The sequence below is a fragment of the Chenopodium album genome, chromosome 19, assembly GCF_948465745.1.
Source record: "Chenopodium album chromosome 19, dcCheAlbu1.1, whole genome shotgun sequence".
NCBI lineage: Eukaryota > Viridiplantae > Streptophyta > Magnoliopsida > Caryophyllales > Amaranthaceae > Chenopodium > Chenopodium album.
In genome coordinates, this window is record NC_137852.1 from 40,952,623 (window position 1) to 40,973,312 (window position 20,690).

The 20,690-nt window shown below is 34.6% G+C and overlaps 2 protein-coding genes across 4 annotated transcripts; both read left to right on the top strand.

Annotated features, from left to right (window-relative positions):
• Positions 1 to 1,313: 1,313 nt before the first annotated feature.
• Positions 1,314 to 5,969, top strand: LOC145595615 (uncharacterized). 3 transcript variants are annotated; one of them, XM_081652031.1, is made up of 6 exons: positions 1,314 to 1,915; positions 2,900 to 3,008; positions 3,119 to 3,210; positions 3,297 to 3,549; positions 3,764 to 3,907; positions 5,538 to 5,969. In XM_081652031.1, the coding sequence occupies exons 1-6, from the start codon at positions 1,569 to 1,571 to the stop codon at positions 5,631 to 5,633; spliced, it is 1,041 nt and encodes a 346-aa protein (XP_081508157.1). In that variant the 5' UTR covers positions 1,314 to 1,568; the 3' UTR covers positions 5,634 to 5,969. The 3 variants fall into 3 exon arrangements, with proteins under 3 accessions (XP_081508157.1, XP_081508156.1, XP_081508158.1); XM_081652030.1 differs by having other exon boundaries at positions 1,316 to 1,915; positions 3,297 to 3,555; XM_081652032.1 differs by having other exon boundaries at positions 1,668 to 1,915; positions 2,863 to 3,008; positions 3,297 to 3,555.
• Positions 5,970 to 7,371: 1,402 nt separating this feature from the next.
• LOC145595616 (autophagy-related protein 18d-like) lies at positions 7,372 to 13,137 on the top strand. The gene is made up of 4 exons (XM_081652033.1): positions 7,372 to 8,503; positions 9,485 to 9,743; positions 10,429 to 10,552; positions 12,831 to 13,137. Exons 1-4 carry the CDS (start codon positions 7,739 to 7,741, stop codon positions 12,922 to 12,924), a joined length of 1,242 nt encoding a protein of 413 aa, XP_081508159.1. The 5' UTR covers positions 7,372 to 7,738; the 3' UTR covers positions 12,925 to 13,137.
• Positions 13,138 to 20,690: the final 7,553 nt, after the last annotated feature.

Sequence of the window (20,690 nt, forward strand, 5' to 3'; positions counted from 1 at the left end):
ATGTAGCTACCATAATGTTTTGATACAAACTACTTGTATTACTCATTCTGTCCCATAATAAGGATTTCATGATCTATGGTTTTCAAGACATCTTGACCTTTAATTACTTTCTTCGTTATTGTATGTTATAATCACTTATTATACATGATGAACTTAAGAAATTATTGAAAAATGTAAGTGAATGTAAGATAAAGTAGGAGAAAAAAATGTAAAAAGGTAGGTTTACGAAAAGGAGGAATTATAAGTGTTTACCATAATGCGGGGTAATAATACACTTAGGGGTCGTTTGGTTCGCACGAAGGAATCGGAATGGAATGAACAAAGGGAAATGAGAAGAATGGAATGAAAATACCCTATTTTTGCTTTGTTGTTTGTTTTTAAAACAAAGGTAATCAATCCCACCACCACACCACCACCACCACAACCACAACCACCACACAACCACACATTTCATTAATTTTTCATCTTTCTTAGCCACCAAACCCTTCGTCGGTCCTCCCCCGCCCCTCGCCGGTTCTCCCCCTCCCTTCGCCGGCCTTCGCAAGCCCTCCCCCTCCCCTCGCCGCCAACTGACAATCAAAATAAACTACACCAACTGCTCCCGAAACCGCACCAAGAACGCCCCAAAACTGACCCAATAACGTCGGGAAATCAGACCCGAAACAACCTAAAACCTGACTCGAAACCGCCTAAAACCTGACCCACTGATGAGAACCCGCCGAAGGAACTGCAGAGCCTGGAAACGTCGCAATATCTGCCTGAATAGTCGCCAGAAATGGACGTGGAACCAGCCTGAAATTCGCCCCGAAACAGCCTAAAAACCCGCCTGAATCTGCCTGAAATCCGACGCAAGAGCAACTGACCAATAACCTTACGCCTGAATTGACTTATCACCGGCAGCTTTCCCTGAAAATTGACGTGGGAGGGCCAGGCGACGGTTTTTGGGGTTGAGGGAGATCGAGGCTAGGGGTGGTTTTTGTCGGGGGAAGGGTGGCGGTGGTCTGGGCTGGTTTTCCGGTGGTGTTGGTAGGTGTGAAGGTGGTGATGTGGTGGTGTGGAGGTGGGTAGGGAATGAGAATGGAAATACCTAGGGGGTGGGGAATGAAGTTGGAAGGATTTGGGGTAATGGGGAGGGTAAAGGAAATGAATAAAAATACTAACCAAATATCAACAAAGGGAATCAGGCTAGTTAATTTCCATTCTCTTTTCTAATTACCCTCAACCAAACGGCCCCTTATAATACTATAAATTAAAGAGTAGTACTCCGTATCATTTATCCGTATCATTTACCTCATATTAAAGATAAGTAGAGTCTACACCACTACGCACGGCCAGTCGGCCACGTTGGTGAGAAATACCTCCCTAGGAATTCACTAAAAAAAGGTCCGAATTAAAAGCGCCAATTCCCCACAGTTTGGGACTTTGGGTACACTAATAAATCAGTAATTCAGTACACACTTCCAGGTAACCATTGAAGACTTGAAGAGGGTAGTTGATTGATTATCAACTTATCATCACAACCAATTTTTTCCCTCTCAATCTCTCTTTCTCTCTCCAAAATTCCAAAAATGGAGGCAATTGTTGTCCGAAAACTCGGTGATCCATCAACCGCCAATCTCTCCGACGAAAATTCCCCAATTTTCTTGTCGAACAACGAACCATTGCCGGAGCTTAAATCTCCGACGGAAATTAGGGTTAGGGTTAGGGCTACAAGCTTGAATTACGCCAATTACCTTCAGGTTCTTGGGAAATACCAGGAGAAAGCTCCAATTCCTTTCATTCCTGGCTCTGATTATTCTGGGGTTGTTGATGCTGTTGGTCCTCAAGTTTCCAAATTCAGGGTTGGTGATCGTGTTTGCTCGGTTGCTAATCTGGGTTCGTTTGCTCAGTTCGTTGTCGACGAGGAGTCCAAATTGTATGTGGGTTTGTTGTTTATTGCCTTTTTGATTACTCCCTCTGTTCTTGTTTAATTGTCGTTTTGATCGATGTTTGTGATTTATACATAAGTAAGAACAATCGTAGTCATGTGGGATATTGTTAGAATCGCGTTAATGTTTAATTTCCAAAATATCTATATTTTATATTGAAAATTAAAATGGATAAGTTTAGAAAATGAATAGGTGTACTAATTTGAATCAATAAGTGCTTTGAAACAGTCTTACTTTACCTCATTTGCTTTCAAATTGTTGATTTGAAGTGTTAAAGTGGAATTGGGTGAATGTGATTGATAGATTGCTTGCTGATTTTGATGTTCAAGTTGTAGGAATGCTGGAATGGAGAGTTTTGGTGGTAATAATTTAGCTCATGAATTAAGACTATAGCTAAGAAAGAGGTCCATAGGCTGTTACGAGTCTTACGACACGTTATACGATGAGCAGAGGGAGTTTTACCTCTCTTTTTCTTTGATGATATAAGTGTTGGTAAAGGAGCATAGATTGGGTTGGAGATGTATGATATTTGATGCATTGGTTTGATGCTTATATTATGGTTCGTTTTTTGGGTTGTTATTCTACATACTTGAGGGGTTGGATGAAGAGAGGTGAAATGGGAGGGGCTTGAGGAAACCATAGGTCAAAAGTGAAACCTTTATCTTATTTAGGGGATATACCTGGAAGAGGAATTGGTTATGAATATAGATGGACATTTTTCTGGACGCAAACCTTGACTTTATCTGTAGTGTTGATCTTAGAGTAATGTTTATCAACTGATGATGCAACGTGGTATAACAAAAGTGCGCAACATATTAGACTGGAGGGGCATTTATTTGTATTACACTTTATTCATCTTGATAGATTATAATTTTTTCACTCCTATCTTTTGGATAACTATCATGTTGGAATCCTAATGCATAGTTTCTTATAGCGCTTGTTTTCCTCCATATTCATAATTGGTTCGTAAGGTTTAAAGTACCAGAGGGGTGTGACCTGGTTGCTGCAGCTGCACTTCCTGTGGCATTTGGGACTTCACATGTCGGTCTTGTTCATCGAGCCCAACTTAAAAGTGGTCAGGTATTGCCTATTTTTACTTGCTTCTGCTTCACCTCATCTCCTTCAGTGGTCTGGATGGGAGTGTGGGACATGTTTTAATGTGCTTATTATTGGCGATGGGCATATTGTAGGTTTTACTAGTGCTTGGTGCAGCAGGAGGAGTTGGTGTTTCAGCAGTTCAGATAGGAAAGGTCTGTGGTGCCGTTGTCATAGCAGCTGCGAGGTAGTTGTTTAAGTGTGTATTAAAGGCAGTTTGGAAGGTTTTGAATGTGATGAATTTTATAATTTGCTTTTTATATTGAACTTTAGGGGGCCTGAGAAGGTGCAATTTTTGAAGTCATTAGGCGCTGACCATGTTGTTGACATAAGCCAAGATAATATTATTACAAGTGTAAAGGAGTTTTTGAAGGCTAGGAAGCTCAGAGGGGTTGATGTCTTATACGATCCAGTTGGTGGAAAGCTAACAAAGGATGCCATGAAAGTGTTGAACTGGGGGGCTAACATTTTGGTCATTGGATTTGCCAGTGGAGAAGTTCCTGTCATTCCTGCAAACATAGCTCTGGTTAAGGTATTGTTCTCAATTACACTTGAATTTGGGTGTTTGGGTGAATGTCCTATGCTCTTTCGTTCTTGGCTCTATTCCTCATGTGTCAATATGCTACATTGCTACCTGTTATTATGATACTCTCAAACAGTTGAACTCAGTCTTTTTGGGCATGGCATGCAGTTATTTCTTCGACTACTTTTACTGATCTTTCATGTCTGCTTTCTATCAGAATTGGACTATACATGGACTTTACTGGGGAAGCTACAGAATTCATTGTCCAAGTGTCCTTGAATATTCACTCCATGAGCTGCTCTCATGGCTAGCCAGGGGCATGATTTCCATCTATATTTCTCATACGTTCAGTCCTGCAGAGGTCAGTGGATTAGCACATATGTTCTAGTCGCTAGCTATACCAATTTAATATATCTACAATTCTACTTCTTGGGGAAATTTAATTTTTCCTCCCAATCATAGTTATAGACATGAAATTTATGCTTGCATCCCAGTAAAAAATTATGAGGTAGATTTTTTGTGAATCTGTGGAATTTTTCTCTGCTGTGGTCTAAACTGGTTAGTGATTAGACTAATTACTGTTCAAATATGGACCTCTTTCCCAACAATGCAAATCATACCTAGGTGGTGGTCCTCGTAAGAAATCAACAAATCCTATCTAGAATTCAGTTTAATGTAGTGTCGTGGGATGTTCATTCTTTATGTGACAAAGTTAGTTGTGATATAGTTCTTTGGGCTTAAGCATCTGACACGTGATTTTGGATCCCCCCCCCCCTGATGTCATACACACATACTTGACTATTTACTTTTTATTTCATAAGAGGCGCAAAGGCCTGTATGATAATGTATATCGATGGAGGAATAGTGGGTGATTACAGGCTTTACAGCCTTAATCTATGGAGTATTAGAATTTAATTATCTGGGCTCTTAGTTTTAGTTGATAGATTTAGGGAGCCATGAGTTCGGTTGAAATCTCTCTTTTCTTTTTTTCTTTGGGGGGGTTGGGGGGGGGGGTGGGAGGAGATACCGTGATACATATTATAGTGGTTGGTGTTAGGCATGGTCTTTAAATTCTTAAATCTATTCACTTAATAATTAGTCATGAATCATGACTTCATGAGGGTAATGCCCGTCATTATAACTCATAAATACCACAACCTCAGCAGCAGGAAATCAGAAAAAAAAAAAAAAAAAAAAAAAAGGCCCAAAATGCCAAAATTGTACAAAGTCAAAGACCCAAGTCAAGAACTCGATCACTCAGGCTAGAGAGTAAGGAGATGATTGCAAAGCACAGTACAGGCTAGCCACTCATCCAACAAAATTACAAAAGATCCATTATTACATCAGAGGAATCAAAGTCTTTTTATAGAATCACATAATTGTACTAGGCTAGCTAATTGGCAGGTGCAGGAGGATGGCGCAACTGCTAGAAGTTGGCTGTTGAGGGTTGGGGAGAACTTTTCTACTATGTATCTTACTTTATGTATCTACCCACCATATTATCTATGTCGTCATGTTTGTTTCATTCAATTCAGTCATAACAGAGGTGAAGGATATGCAATTTTTTTCTCCAATCCTCCATTCCTTGTGATTTGTCTACTTAAATAACTATTCTTAATTTATATGGTCTGTCTCTGAATGTACCAAAATTTGTTCTAATACCAATTAAAGTAGTTCTAATACCAATTGAATATTTAATAAATGCTTTACCTTTTGGAATTATTTTGAAAGCCAACAATCAAGGAATGGAGGGAGTCTCAAGTTTAGACGTTTTGATCCCTTTGCCTACCAAGGGTTGTCGTGTTTGCATCATGCTTTCCCGTGCTTTACACTATTGCTGTTTTACTGGCTGAACTAAGGGCTTAATGGCTTATGAAAATTCTCTAGCAAGTATCTTAGTGGATGCTGGTCAAAATTTTATTGGCTTTTGGTGTAGATTTGTCTTTTGTTTTGCACTGTGAAACATCTGATATTCTAGTTTTGTCCAACAGGCTAACCTTGCATTTGCTGCCATCAAAGATAGAAAAGCAATTGGTAAGGTTCTTATTACCTTCGATGATCAGAAGGCTGCAAGAGCTAAGCTTTAGGCTCAATGGGTTTCACCGCCGGACTGTCAAGCATAGCAGCAAAATTTGTTCATAGATGTAGACCAGAGTTGTTTTCCTAATAAAATCCTGTAATAAAATTGTAATACATAATTACATTTGCTTATTATGACTTGGAAGATGTCTGTGACTATTGCTGAGAAGCCTGAGATAGCTGCAGTTTGTTATGTTAGGCATATTGCATATGACAGTACATTTTATACAACAGTATTACAGAAGATTAGATTTAGATAGCTGCAAGCCTGTAAATGATGTTTGTTGTGCTTCTGACTGAGGTTTAACTTACAACACTATTATCAAATAATTTTACAGCTTTTACTCCTCTGTTTTCGACTAATTGCAGTAGTAAAGGATGCATAAATTATATCAATCAGTAATAATATAACAGTTTCCATTCGATAGCTTAATAATACCAATAAATAGTTCAATGTTATACAAAAAAAAAAGTAACACTTTCTCTCATATCTCTTATTTTTTGAAACCTCTCTCATCTCTCTGCTTGTTATTCGCTTCTCTTGATCCTGTGACAATAGTTGTTAGAAAACGAGACAACCTCCACTTTCAATAGATATTGATATCAATGTCTTCATGTATTCATATCACACGACATTATTTGTCCCTTATTTTTGTTCTTTCCTTTTGTTTGTTTTGTTTGCCCATTTTCAAAATTATGGTGTAATTGTGTATCCTTTTATTTGGATATGACTTTTCTTTTACTTAAAAGGAGTTAATAATTCTACCACCTTAAATTAATTGTAATGCACGCAGATACCGGACTAAAAAAACCGTGAGGGTTGAGGTTCGGTCAGGGTTTTTCACCTTACCCCTGAAAAAAAAAAAAGTAATGCAATCTTTTTTCTATCTTTCATCTCAACATTGTAGTCACAAATGCAGTGGACACAATTTTCCTTTTTTTTTTTTCGCTTTTAATCTTTTATTTGTAACTTTTTACTTCAACGAAGTTATGTAAGTAATTAGTATGTAGATTGCACTTATCAAATAAGGAAATGTGGCAAAAAATTGATATGAACTGAATTGAAATTCGTGGCAATTAATTTGAGATGAGCACTCTCCAACTTATAACCTAGATAAATGAAATATGTAGTAAATCAAGTGACATAAGTTAAAATAATGATTGTTGATTGGTAAATTTATTGTTGTTGATTGTGTAATCACAATTTTCGACGGAGTACATATTTTGTGTAGGTGGTGATGTTGTTACAAAGATGTCAACTTAATTGGACATGTATGGAGCGGTGGAGCCCATATTAAATGAGCATTAAAATTGGTGTATAAAGACTTAAAGAGCAGCAAAGACAATGATGTAAAAGAGATTCAATCATAGATCTGCTTTAACTATATTAGTTGACAATTTTTAATTTTTTATTAATAAGCAATTATTGTCCCATAAAAAAACCAAATGTCATAGTGATTACATACGCAAGAAATATTTTGGTTGATTTAGGTACAAGAAACCTTATCGGATCAAACCGAAATAAGAGTCATCCAATGTAATTAGCAAATAACGGATCTTAAATGTAAGAGAAAGGATAAAGGAATTTCCACTTTCATAGTTGCCCTCCATGTTAGTTAAAAACGCCTCACAAATCACAATATAATTATGTTTATCGAAATGATTAATTAACTACTGTTGTCAATTTGAAACGTATGAAATAATTTACAAACTTGTAAATGATTAATTGATTACTATTACAAAACCACCCAAAAAGTCAGAAGGCTTCTTGCAAACCTCCCTTCTCCTTCTTCTTCCTTCCCCCAAATTTGAGGATTTGAGGATGAATTGACATTCAATTTCTTAGGAGAAAATAAATTGGGGCTAATTCAATCTTTCCCAGAAATTTGAATCCCAGAATCACTCGCTAGGTAAATAAAATTCATCTCATTTTCTTTCGAATTCATATTGAATTGTTAATTTTTTAAATTTTGTTTCTTGAATTTTGACATTGGCAAGCTCAAATTAGGAATTATCAGATAAAGGGTATTCAAACATTGAATTTGTTGTTAGGTTTAGTGGGTATAATTTCATATGGGTGTTGTGATCTTGTATACTGGTATCTGCTAAGTCAATGAGTTCAATTGTTTCAAATTCTGAAGGGTTTGTTCCATCATCATTTTATGATTTGTCGAATTCTGGAACTTCTGACCCTTTTCGTCGTTCCGAAACTGGTAACAATGATACTGCTGATGACAATAATGATAATGTTGAATTGTTGAGTGTGTCCTGGAACCAGGACTATACCTGTTTTGCCGCAGGTACTAGCCGTGGTTTCAGGATTTATAATTGTGATCCGTTTAAGGAAACATTTAGGCGTGATCTTAAGAATGGAGGGTTCGGAATCGTTGAGATGCTCTTTCGTTGTAATATATTGGCATTGGTTGGTGGTGGGATGGAGTCTCAGTATTCTCCTAATAAAGTTATGATATGGGATGATCATCAAAGTAGGTGCATTGGTGAGTTTTCGTTTAGGTCAGAGGTTCGCGGTGTGAGGTTGAGGAGGGACCGCATTGTTGTCGTGTTGGAGCATAAGGTTTATGTTTATAACTTCTTGGATTTGAAGTTGCTTCATCAGATTGAGACTTTGGCGAATCCTAGAGGGTTGTGTTGCTTGTCACACCATGTAAATACATTTGTCTTGGCTTGCCCTGGTCGTCGTAGAGGGCAGGTTAGGGTTGAACATTTTGGACTCCATGTGACGAAGACAATAAATGCCCATGAATCTCGCCTGGCATGCTTTGCATTGACATCGGATGGACTCATTCTTGCTACAGCTAGTACGAAGGGAACACTCATACGGATTTTCAATACCATGGATGGTACTTGTTTGCAAGAGGTATTCCTTCCTTCTCAGAATAAGGGATTTTAAACTTTAAAGCTATACACCAAATACTAGTAGTAGCTAAATTGGTACTACGTATTTTGAATTGCTGGATGATATTTTGCAGTATATAAAATAACAGATGATAGAAATAAATTAAAGAAAATTTGTTGGAGTTTTGGAATGGACAGAGTTATATAATTGTAAAATTCTACTAGGAAACTCACAAGTTCTATATTTACTCATGTTTTTCTTAGTTTTCTAAGCTCTCTTTTATGTGATTCTCAAATATTGAAATGCTAATTGAATGTAAATGCATAAGCTTTTGAATATTTACCTACAGAAATAAGTTTCTTGAAGCCATATTTTCCTTATGTGTTTGTAGAGTGTAGCTACTATGTTTACTCTTGCTTTAGAAAGGAAATATGTCTTCCCTTTTCCTTCTTGAGCTTGTGTTGAGAAGGAAAGGAAGCGGGGAGATTCTCTTTTTGAAGTCTTAATTTATCTTTACTTTAAAAAAAGTATTTGAAGTCCTGCAGGAGACTAATGTTTGTTTTGACAATGTGATGAATGGGGGTCTATAATATTGGAATCGGTAGAATTTCAAATAAAAAGAAAATCTTTGTAAGCAGATATTTTTAAAGCTTTTAGTTGCAATGTAATACTGGTCTTTATTTTGCAGTATATCTTATAAGCCATAAACAGTTCAAATTCCATCTTACCAGTTTTGTTTTCCCTATTTTCTTGAAGTAATATGAAAATTCATTTAATATTTAAGGTACACAGTATACTGTATACAAAATAACAAAATGTATTTTCTAAATGTATAAAAGATATGGAAAAACTCATGAGTTTTTTGGAGTCGTTTTGAGGTCAACTCAATTTGCATCTTCAAGGTTTCAAGACCAAGTGGAACTTGTTTTAGTTGGGACCGATTAAGATTTGATACTATTTTGATCGAGAAGCTTTAAAGAGATTTTGTCTGACTCTTTATAGGTTCGTAGAGGGACTGAAAAGGCTGATATATACGATCTTGCCTTCTCTCAAAACATTCAATGGTTGGCTGTATCAAGTGATAGGGGCACTATCCATATATTTAGTCTTAGAGTCCGTGTATTTGGTGATGTTGAATCATCCCGACCTTATTCTACTCCAGGATTACAGCATCAGAATTCTTCATCTTCTCTTGACTCCCTCGTTGCTCAGAATGCCAGTGTTGGTGCTAATCCGAGTTTATCTCTTCCTTTTGTAAAAGGTATGATTAACAGCATCCCTGCTATAATATGAAATCGATTTTACTAGAAGAATTTATTTAGATGGTTGTGAACGCTGTGGAGCATTCAAAGAGGGAAAATCCTTGTTTTTCCCCTTTTTTAGAACTGTATTGATATAAAAGAAGTAAATATAATATGAGAAAGACCTTACGTTTTGTCTAAATCTATCCCTGCAACTATCTGAAAAGTTCTAGAATATCAAACTGCTATTAATAATTCCGTAATCACTTGTTTCAATTTAGGAGAGAGTAAAGTTATAGCAGATATAGTGTAGAAAAAGTTTACTATGATATCATATGTTGTAATCATTCACACTTTGTTTGGTTAGCGTGTGTGGCGGGAAAGAGAGGGGCGAGAAAAGGTGGGATAGGAATAGAGTGGGCTTCTAGTTATTAATTTATCATACAAATCTTTCCAATAGTAGATTAGTGTTATGGGAGAGAACAAACCTCTTGAATGCCTGTGTTTAACTTATAGTTTTTGTAATTCCTATTAATCAATCAAGATTTTTTTCCTTTTGTCAATTTTGTTAAACTATGTCAGTTCATTGCAATCTGTTTGTGGTTCAGAAGAGAGTTTCTAGTGCATCATGAATTAAGCTGTTAAAGGATGTAGTAAGTTGCCTTCATTGACCAACATTTTTGTATCCCTTGTTTCTTTTGGCAGGAGTATTACCAAAATATTTTAGTTCTGAATGGTCATTTGCTCGTTTTCACTTGCCTGAGAATGCCCGATGCATTGTTGCATTTGGATCCCACAACACTGTCATTGTGGTTGGCTTGGATGGAAGGTATATGGAAAATGTTACTCTCTTTTTTTGTTGATCTTATATTTTTATGAGTGCCCCTAGACTTTGAGTAATGATGGCATTGCTTAGTAGACTGGGACAGAGATTTGGAAACAATTGTTTTTGAATTATTTAAGTTATTATCTTTGACGTGACAGTGACAGCTATATTCTTGTTATGACATGATGAGTGAAAGTTAAATCACAATTTCTAAATGTATGGTTTATAACTTTGTGTAATATGTAAATTGATGTAGAGCCTGAAAGGTTTCAATACCTAGGTACTGTGGCCACGCAGATGAATCATGAAATATAAATATATACGAAGTATATTTAAAGCTCAAATTTCAAGTCTCAAGTTAAAATAAGCTCTACCAATTTATAGTCCACGATTTATAAGCCATATCCCAAAAAGCTGAATGTGGATGATATTCACCACATTATCGTTAGAAACTTCTAAGTAACTAAGCTATTAACTAAAAACAGCTTCACAAGAAAGCAAAAGAAACAAACCAAAATTATAGTGGGTTGATTTGAGTGAGGAGGTTCAAAATAAATTTTTGCAGTAAGTGAGGAGCTTCATGAAGAAAGTATGGAGTCAGTAGAGTGGCTAACTAAAATCTAAATTGCACTGGGGTTGGAGAGAGATAGGGGAAGAAGTTTCTGAATAGTATCACTAGTTCAAACGTGCTGTGCCTCAATCCACTGACTTGCTAAATGCTTAGTGCTTACGATGATGTACATTCTTTGTCAAATTTGGATATAATAAATGTAGGCTGGAGTTTTAGATGATAAGTTGAAATTGTCGGAAATTATAAATAATTTATAATAATATTAGCGGTGATATATAAGCTATGAATGTACGAAGTAAATTTTAAGGGAAGTGAATAATTATTGCTAATCTTGGCAAAAAATAGCAAAAGTTGTCATTGGTAATTGATTATACCCTTATGTTACCATTGGCAACTTTCATGCCAGTGTGGCAGAGGGCTTTTAAACCTTTTATGAATTTCTGTTTCTCCACCGCCTAATGCAACACAGGCCAGTGGCAGAAATATGTATAGCCATCAGCAACCAGTTGTGCCATCATAAACCATGCTTCTTTTCTGCTGCTGCCATTGTTGTCACTATGTAGTATGATAGGGGAACTGGGAAGGGTAGGGGAGGATATCTGATGTCTAGAACTCTCAATGTATAGGTTTGTTGCTCTCCCACAGATTATGATCACTGCATTTCTTGGTGCAGAGGATGGGGGCAGAGAGAGTTCAATGAGGGAAGGAGAGGATGCATGCGATTATATAGATCCCCTTGACTTTAAGATCACAGGGTTCCTTTGATTGTTCTGATAGCATCTACAATTACAGAAATTATCATGAAACGGAACCTGATTGCTGAGTTGTTCAAGTACCCGTCTATAGCTTTAAGTGCCTCTTTGGTTTTTCAGGGTCTCTCTTTATGTATCCATATTGGTGCCTTATTTTATGGGGCTTGCTACTGCTTCAGCCTTGATTGATATCTGCCATTTCCTAGGAATTTATTATTGCTTTGTGATTGATAGAAGTAGCTTTTTATAAAATCTGTGAAATTGTTTGATTTTTTCTTTTTCTTTTCTTTTTTTTTTTTTTTTAATGTGTGAAAATTTAGTGTACCGATCATCAGACTGGGAAATATTTGGTTGAAATTTCTATTGCTTGGTCAACGGGTGCAAGCCCTCTATTAACTTTCATGTAATGTTGTTGGTCTTACTAATACTCTGAGCTGTGTGATTGAGTGCCTTGAACAATTATGTCAGGACATCACTCACTCAAGCAAATAGTCGAAACTATCAAGTTTTCACTTTTCACCATCATATGATTTTGCGTCTCTTGCGTGCCAATCATGCTGGTGGATTGGTTATGCTCTATGTTGATGGGAAAGAGATGAATCAAACACATTCTCAATGCTCCTTATTTTCATGCCCCCAAACTAGTCAATTTACTAAGGACTTTAGGAGCTTGAATTGATTGGCTGCTTGTATGAATATGCTTGATTGGTTATTGCAGTAGCAATTTGCAATTCTCTTGTTTTTCAACCTTCTGCTTTCAGAACTTGTTTGGGACTTGGGACTATTTGCTTATCATTTTTTAGGGACTTTATAGCTGGAACTTGAATCAGAACTTCTGATTATATTGAATGTTTGATTGTATGAATGTTTATTGCACTAGTTATTAATAATATAGTCGAAGTATTTTACAGCCTTTTGCTTACTTTTTTTTTTTTTTCCATCTATTTTCTCCTCCCAGTTTTCATAGGTGCAGTTTTGATCCCAACAATGGAGGGGAGATGTCTCAGCTGGAATATGTTCGCTTTCTCAAAACTGATGGTAGCCCGAGGTAGTCCAACTATATGCAAAATATTCGTGACTGTTGAAAGTCTTCAGCTGTCCATGGTAAACTGTCATGTGTAGATATTGCTACAAATATTGTTTGATGTCAAAAGTTGGAACATAAAACTCTTTACTAAAGCTGTATATATGTATGTATGTTCCATTACAATTTATTGTTTGGTTAAGTTCAGCTAATATGTAGAGATGCCGACTGCTGTTGTTACTTGTGAATACATAGCGTCATATCTGCATTACGCGTACTGATTCAGATTTGTTCTTTTAGACAATAAGACTAATCTTAACTTTGGTTGAACACTGAAAAATTTCGTCTTTCTCCTTGATTTATATTTCTCCTTCCAAAATTATTAGGTGCTTCTGCATATGTAAGGAAAACCAGGAAAAACTTGTCTTGGATTTCCAGATCTAAAATTGCTAGTTATCTTGAACCAATTGTGTCCGAGTAAAACCATGGTGGTTAATGGTCATCAACTTTATTCGTTCAGATGATCAAACAAAATCTACTAATATCTTAGTGAGTTTGCACAAAATGATTCTGAGATACGATATAGTTTGCTTCTTTATTACCCTCTCTATATTTACAAACACTATAATTTACGAGTAATGGTTGATAGGGTGTATTGAATAGAATCTCTAGGCAAATTGAGTTGTCTGTATATGATTATGTTTTGATCTCCCAATTTTATAACCATTGGATATGAGCCAAATTTTATACGCCCATCGTTAGATGAAGTATTTTATGTATATAATACTAGAAGCTTTCAGAATCTGGATACATGTAGCTTGGTTGGTATTGCTCTTTATTTCTCTAGAATTTTCTACTATATAAGCCACTAAAATAATCTAGAGAACTCTTGTCATTGGAAGCAATTAAAAATATGGTTCATAAACATTCTAGAATATTATAGCTACAAGAATGATGAAGGAAATTCTGGGATCTTTCGACCATTTCTTTCAACCTTTTATTCAACTATAAATATAGGTCAGGGGTATTCAATCAATACACACACAAGAAGCAATACTTATATACGAGTTTTTCAAGCCTCCTTATCTACCATCCACCTTGTTTCTATGAATCCACTATTCCTTTTTGTTCCACTCCTGTATGAGTTCCTATAGTGAGTTTACTTAAACTATTCAACCTTTCAAGGGTATACTTTCTTTGTTATTGTACTCTCCTATTTTCATATTGTTAGGATTTTTCTCTGGTTAGATATTGTGTGTCATTTCTATTTTATTATTTTCTTATTTTTACATTCTTTACATCACCAACCCTAACAATAAGCATATATGTATCTGCATAATTTCATGTTGAAATGAACATTAAATACTCCATATAAAGAAAAGCACAGTAATTTAATTTGCACCTGATGCAATTAATCTAGTCGAGCATATAATAAAAATAATATTATGGTAAATTAAAAATAAATATAGCAACAAAAAAAGTTAAAAAATAAATATAAAATATGTTTTTACCGGCAATTGCGTAGATTAATGCAAAAGATAGACAGTGGAAATCAATCTAAACCAAAACATCTACGTTCCTACCCTTCACCTAATACTCTAGTGTTGTTGGACTTTTGTTCATGCAACTCTAAACCTAGTTACTTTTACTTTTCACTGCCTAGTCTAAGCCAATTATTTTTGCTTATTTATTTTTAAATAAAAGAATATCATCTTGGTGAATGGTACAAAAGCATATTGTTTTCTATACACTACTACGTGATCTGTAATATTGGTAAAAACCATCGCATACAAATTTTTGAACGGCAAATTTTTCTCAATTGAACATTTTGATGATTAATGCTTTAAGAAGGAGAATTCATGATTGTAACTTACTTTCTCCGTATTTTTAATGGTAATATTTAAAATTTTACAATATTCACATACACTTTTTGGCATCATAATATTTTTTTGTGAATCTTATTAAATTCGTTCTTATAAAATGTCAATTCTTTATAATTTAATTATTAAATGGATATTTAGGGATAAGGGTAAGTGATCTCACCCTCAAAGTGCCTCTAGTGAGGATTGAACCCCCAACCTCAAAGTTGGTAGTTGCAATCTTTTTCACTAGTCCAAGCTTAACTTGGTAGACTTCTGTAGACTTTAGTTGAACAAATTATTGACATGGAAATCAAGATTTTTTTTTAAAAGTCGCTTAACAGTTTCCTTGACGGGAAATGAAAACTGTTAAAAGGTTGTGAAATCTTTTTTTTTTTTTTTTTCCGTTTTCGGATGGTATTAAAAGAGGTAGTTAAATTAAATTAAATGTAAAAAAAAGTGTGGAAAGACATAATAAATACAAAATATCATTTTAGTAAAATTATTTTAAAAATTTCTTTAGAAGGATTTGGCTCTTTCGAAAGACCGGGTTTTTTCTTCTTTTTTTAAGAGAGAATTTGCTTTTTTTATTTCACAGATTGCTATAGAGTTGTTTCATGGGTAAAATTTTGTGCGGAGTTTAAAAATAGATTAATATTTCGATTACAATTTAACGAATCAGACGGAATTTTTCTGCATGACTACAATAGATCGATAGACCCCCTCACGGAAATAGACTATAAATCATGGCAATATGAAATAGTCAAATAGAGTTTGAAAAATGTACGATTTGTAGCAACGATCGTAGCTTTGCTTACGAAATGTTTTTATTTGATTCAATTATTATGTATTTGTTAGATCTAAATCTCTTTATAGATGTCGTATGACTTTTACTTATGAATAATTTTATTTTAAAAAAAAAAATTATTTTAAAAATATTAATGTTATAATGTTATAAAAATACGAACTGACGTAAAATATTCAACATTATTACAAAATACGATTTAAAAAGTGCGAAGAAAATATTTCTTCATAAAACTTATTCTATCATTCATATAATCACAGCCAATATGCATCTAACAGTAATACCGAGTTGTCCAACCGAGTTGTCCAAGTGATGCACATAAACTTGATAAAATGGACAATATGTCGAATAGGTCGTAGCCTAGTAATATGGAAGTATATAGTCAAAATCTCCAGGTGCAATCAATATGGAGTATCATCTATTCATCCATCCATGTGTGTTAAATTAATCTCATTCATTCATGTCATATCATATCATGTTCGAATAACGATTGGGTGAGTGAGACACGCAAACATAATGTTACTCGCACATCTTTTTGACTTGTCTAAATGTCTAATTTTTGTAACTATTCAATTTCATGTCACCATTTATATGCTCCAATGGCCTTCACGGTAAAATTTGTCAAGAATAAGCCCACCTTTACTGGGTTGTCTCATATCGACTGAACTGAGCTGAATTGAATATTTATGAGAGGAGGATATTAAGAATATAACTGAATTGAAAATATATGAAGAGAATAGGCCCTAACTCAGAATAAGTCGACTTTTATAATATATTTTCTCAAAATGAGTCAAAACCGGTTAGCTTTGAAAGTAACTGGTTGTTAGGATTAAAAAAAACAACACATGTCAATATGTGATTGGTTCCTTTTTAAAAAATAATTAAGATTTATTTTTTGATTAATTATTAAAAATAAAACTTTTTTTCAATTAACAATTAAATTATATATATAAAATAAACAAAGAAATCCCAGCCACCCACTGCTAGCCCACCCACTACCAGAGGTCGACGACTACCTCTCCCACGGCACCTAACCCCTCCCTTTCCCCATTCAGCCATTCCCACTTCCACTTCCCCTTCCCATTCAACCCCCTCCTTAAATCCCTGATTATAATTTTAGTCCCTCCCCAAATCAACAACCCTAGTTAGGATTGTGCACCGGTCCAAAACCAGACCGAAACCCGGAATTGACTTTTTTTGGGGACCAGGACCGAACCGTAATCAACCGGCCCGGGTTTCGGTCCATACCTGTTTATTCCGGTCCGGTCTGGTTTCACCTAAAAATTACAAAAATGCACTTTCCGATCCATTCCAGTCTGGATCAGAAAATTCCGGTTTTTACCCGAGCCAGATCGGAAACCCGGAATCCCCTGGTCCGGCCCATCTTTGATCAGATCCCGGTCGGTTTTTCTGTCCAGGTCCAATTCTGCACACCCCTAACTCTAGTAGTCCCCAATCCGTCATACCCCTTCCCCTTCCCCTTCCCCTTCCCGCCGTTTCGCAACCCTATCAATCCGATTCGGTCAAGTTTCCCAGGTTTGTGGGTTTTCAGTTTGTTACAAGGTAAGGACAAGGGTTTCAGCGGTGGTGGATGCGGGGCTCATCATCCACCGTGAAGGTTTTCGACAACGGTTTTGATGAGGTTGTTGTGTCAAGGCGGGGAATTGACAACGAGAAAAGGAAGGGGTAGGGTCGCCAATAGAGGAGGGAGTTGGCCAACCGCCAGCCGCTGGCAAGGGGGGCTAGCAGTGTGCGTCGTGAAGGGGTGGCTTAGAATTTTTTCTTAATTTTTTTAAAAACTTTTTATCAAGTAATGATAAGCATAATGTTTAACTATAGTTATACACTAGATGTAAGCCCGTGCGATGCACGGTTTTTAAATATTTCATTTTTGCATATATTTTTTATTTTTTTTTTGTAATTTCTTATTTTTTTGTTTTTTATTTTCTATTCTATTATTTTAACATTAATTTAAGATAAAATATTTTGTTAAGTTTTAAATTATTCTTATTCAAATTTTACGTATATAGAACTTGAATTTATAAATTGAAATAAATATTATCTCATTCATCGGATAGTTAGATAAATCATTAAATCAAAATATATTTTTTAATTTCTAATTATTTGTTAAAATAATATAAATTCTAATGTAAAAGATAATATAATAGATAACTTTTGTTTTTTTTTTTCATTATTTAAATCTTAAATTACTATTTTTTGTTTGCAATTCTCAAATTTCATTTGTTAATTTTTTTTCTTAAATGGCGACTTAAAATTTAAATTCTAAATTAATATATAAATCTAATTTTTCATTGGTCGAAATATTACTTTTGCTTATGTGGCAGGCGATGCATGAATTTTTATATACATTTTGTATATAAATATTTTTTTGGTGATATCTTAATTGTTTTCATGCATTATAAGTTTTAAAAATTTTGTATGAAAATATCATATCATCAGATATTTACATAAAACCATTAACATCAAATGATAATTTATATTTTTTAAATATCAAAATATAATTTTTAGTTTTTTAAATAATATAAATCCTAATATCTAAAGATAATTTTTAGTTTTGTAATAAATATAAATAATAAAATTTAGTGTTCTTAAATAATTAAAATCCTAATAAATTACTATTCGTCATTTTTACCTACGCGGCAAAAATTTAAAATTTCATTCGTCACTTTTGTTTAGGTGGCGAGTGATTTTTTTAATTCTAAAATAAAATAGAAATCTAATTTTTAATTGGTCGAAAATATACCTTTTCTTATGTGGCGCTCCCAATGCTCTCCAAAAATGCCTACTTTATTTATATATATATATTAGATTTAATTAAAATCAATAAATTATTGTTAATTTAAAATATGACCTATTTTGTAGGTTGTAGATCATTTGACCTATTAAAATAAAAAAACCCCTTAAAAATCGACTTATTCTGAATCAGCTGAAAAGTTGACTTATTTTGAGCTAACCATCCAAATATCGACTTATTTTTGACAAATTCTCCATTTCTAAATGAAGTCTAATTACTATAATTGTTTTTTTTTTTTTTTTTTTTTTGGTATTATTGTATTAGAATTGATGAAACAAATGCACGAGGAAAAGAAGAGATTTTCACATGTAATACAAGTACGTGTTGATTTTTAGATCATTCACCAAAAAGCTTGTGATACATTTGACAAGATTTTATGAGGGTATTGTGAATTATGCATATCCTTTATTCCATTATGCCCAACATAATCAAACTTAAAGAAATTATTTGCTATTTTCTCTTCCTTCATCCAATACCAAAAATTTTGCCCATCCCCATGTTGCAGTGTTTAATATACGAAGAAAGTATGTCTAATAATATTGCAGTAATAACTTTAATTGTGTTAGAGTGAGGGATAACTCAGGTGGTTACAGCTCCCCTCATGGTTCCAAGAGATATTAGGATAACCACATAAAATTAATAATATTAGAGAAAATGTTATACATAGCTCTAACTTTAAGGGCTATATATAAGAAGCCAAAAATGAAAAATATAAATGAAAATATAACATTAATTACACTAATTTGCTGTTAGTTTGAGCTAACTGAATATATAGTACTTGTCCTTTAAATTGCAAATAATTTCATGGCTTAAAAGTAAAAGAACCTAGAGGCCAACATGGATGACATCGTTCTCAATCTTCTCATGAGTCAAATTCACACCTTTATACCCAAATTCTAGATGTTTCGTAGTCGAAGTTGTCCTTATAGACCCTATTCGTGGTTGTCTTTGAAATTGACCCTAAATTATAGTTGTATTTTTCTCTTTTGTATGACAAATTCATATGCGATGTCAATCATACTCACAAATTGAGGTTGAGGTGATGGAGTAATGACATGCTCCCACCTCATATGCCCAGGTCTAGGGATTAAACCACATGAGAGTCGTTTAAGGGATCCTACATAGTGACCTTTGTGATCCCCACCAGCTACATAGCACAATACAAAGGTGCAAAGGTGGGGATGCTCGTTCCATTCTTCTAATCTTCTCGTTAGCAAAGGCCTGACTTGCAAAGCTGGACTGATCAATCAATCAATCAAAGCCTTAATCCCATAAATTGGGTCAACTAACATGAACCAAATTTGATTATTTCGTGTAGTCATCAAAAGCTGGACTGATAACGGTCAAAAAACTCAAAACAGAAAAGGCAAACACTGTTTAGTACTAACCAAGCCTTAATCCCATAAATTGGGTCAACTAACATGAACCAAATTTGATTATTTCGTGTAGTCATCAAAAGCTGGACTGATAACGGTCAAAAAACTTAAAACAGAAAAGGCAAACACTGTTTAGTACTAACCTGCTTTTTTTATTTTTTTTGACAAGAAACTAACCTGCTTAAATTAACCTAGTTTAATTATAACCAATCCAGTAGCACAAAAAGGAAAAACTGAACTCCAAATCATGACAAATTCTGACCAAAAACTGGAAAAGAAATAAGGCTACACACAATAGGCTTTTCACAGTTATGAAGATTAAAGAGTGCACCAGAAATCTAGGCTAAACCACTTCAAATCTTTACTTGTTCACCTCAAAAGAAGGAACAAATAAAACATTACAACTACAACAACAATGTACTTATACTATTATTGGGACCACTATTCATACTATACTTCATAAACTATACAACATCTAACATTTCTCTCTGATTCTTTCTGAACTCAATTTTTTTTATTCTTTCTTGGACCACATTTAACTGATTCCTATATTTCATCTTGACCAAAAAAAACTCCTTTGTACCCAAACATTATTAGAAAATAAGGAAAATCATTGTGTTATAGTATAAAATATTAGAGTATATAAATAAATCAATAAAACAAACTAGTGCTCTTGTTCAAAGTGTTACTATAAATTACTATAATTCTATTTTTTTTTAATAAAAAATAATAAAAAAACTATCACGGTCTCATCACAACTGAGTGTTTTTCCTATTTGAAGTTTGAATAATGATTTTTAGATTGGTAAGATACAAGGTGGGCCCCCCCACCCTATCACAGGAATGGAAGGGCTGGGTAGGGGGGGGGAGGGCTGGGTGAGGAACCGAACCCCCAACCACTTGGTGGTGGTGGGGGGTTGGGGTGGTGGTGGGGGGTGGG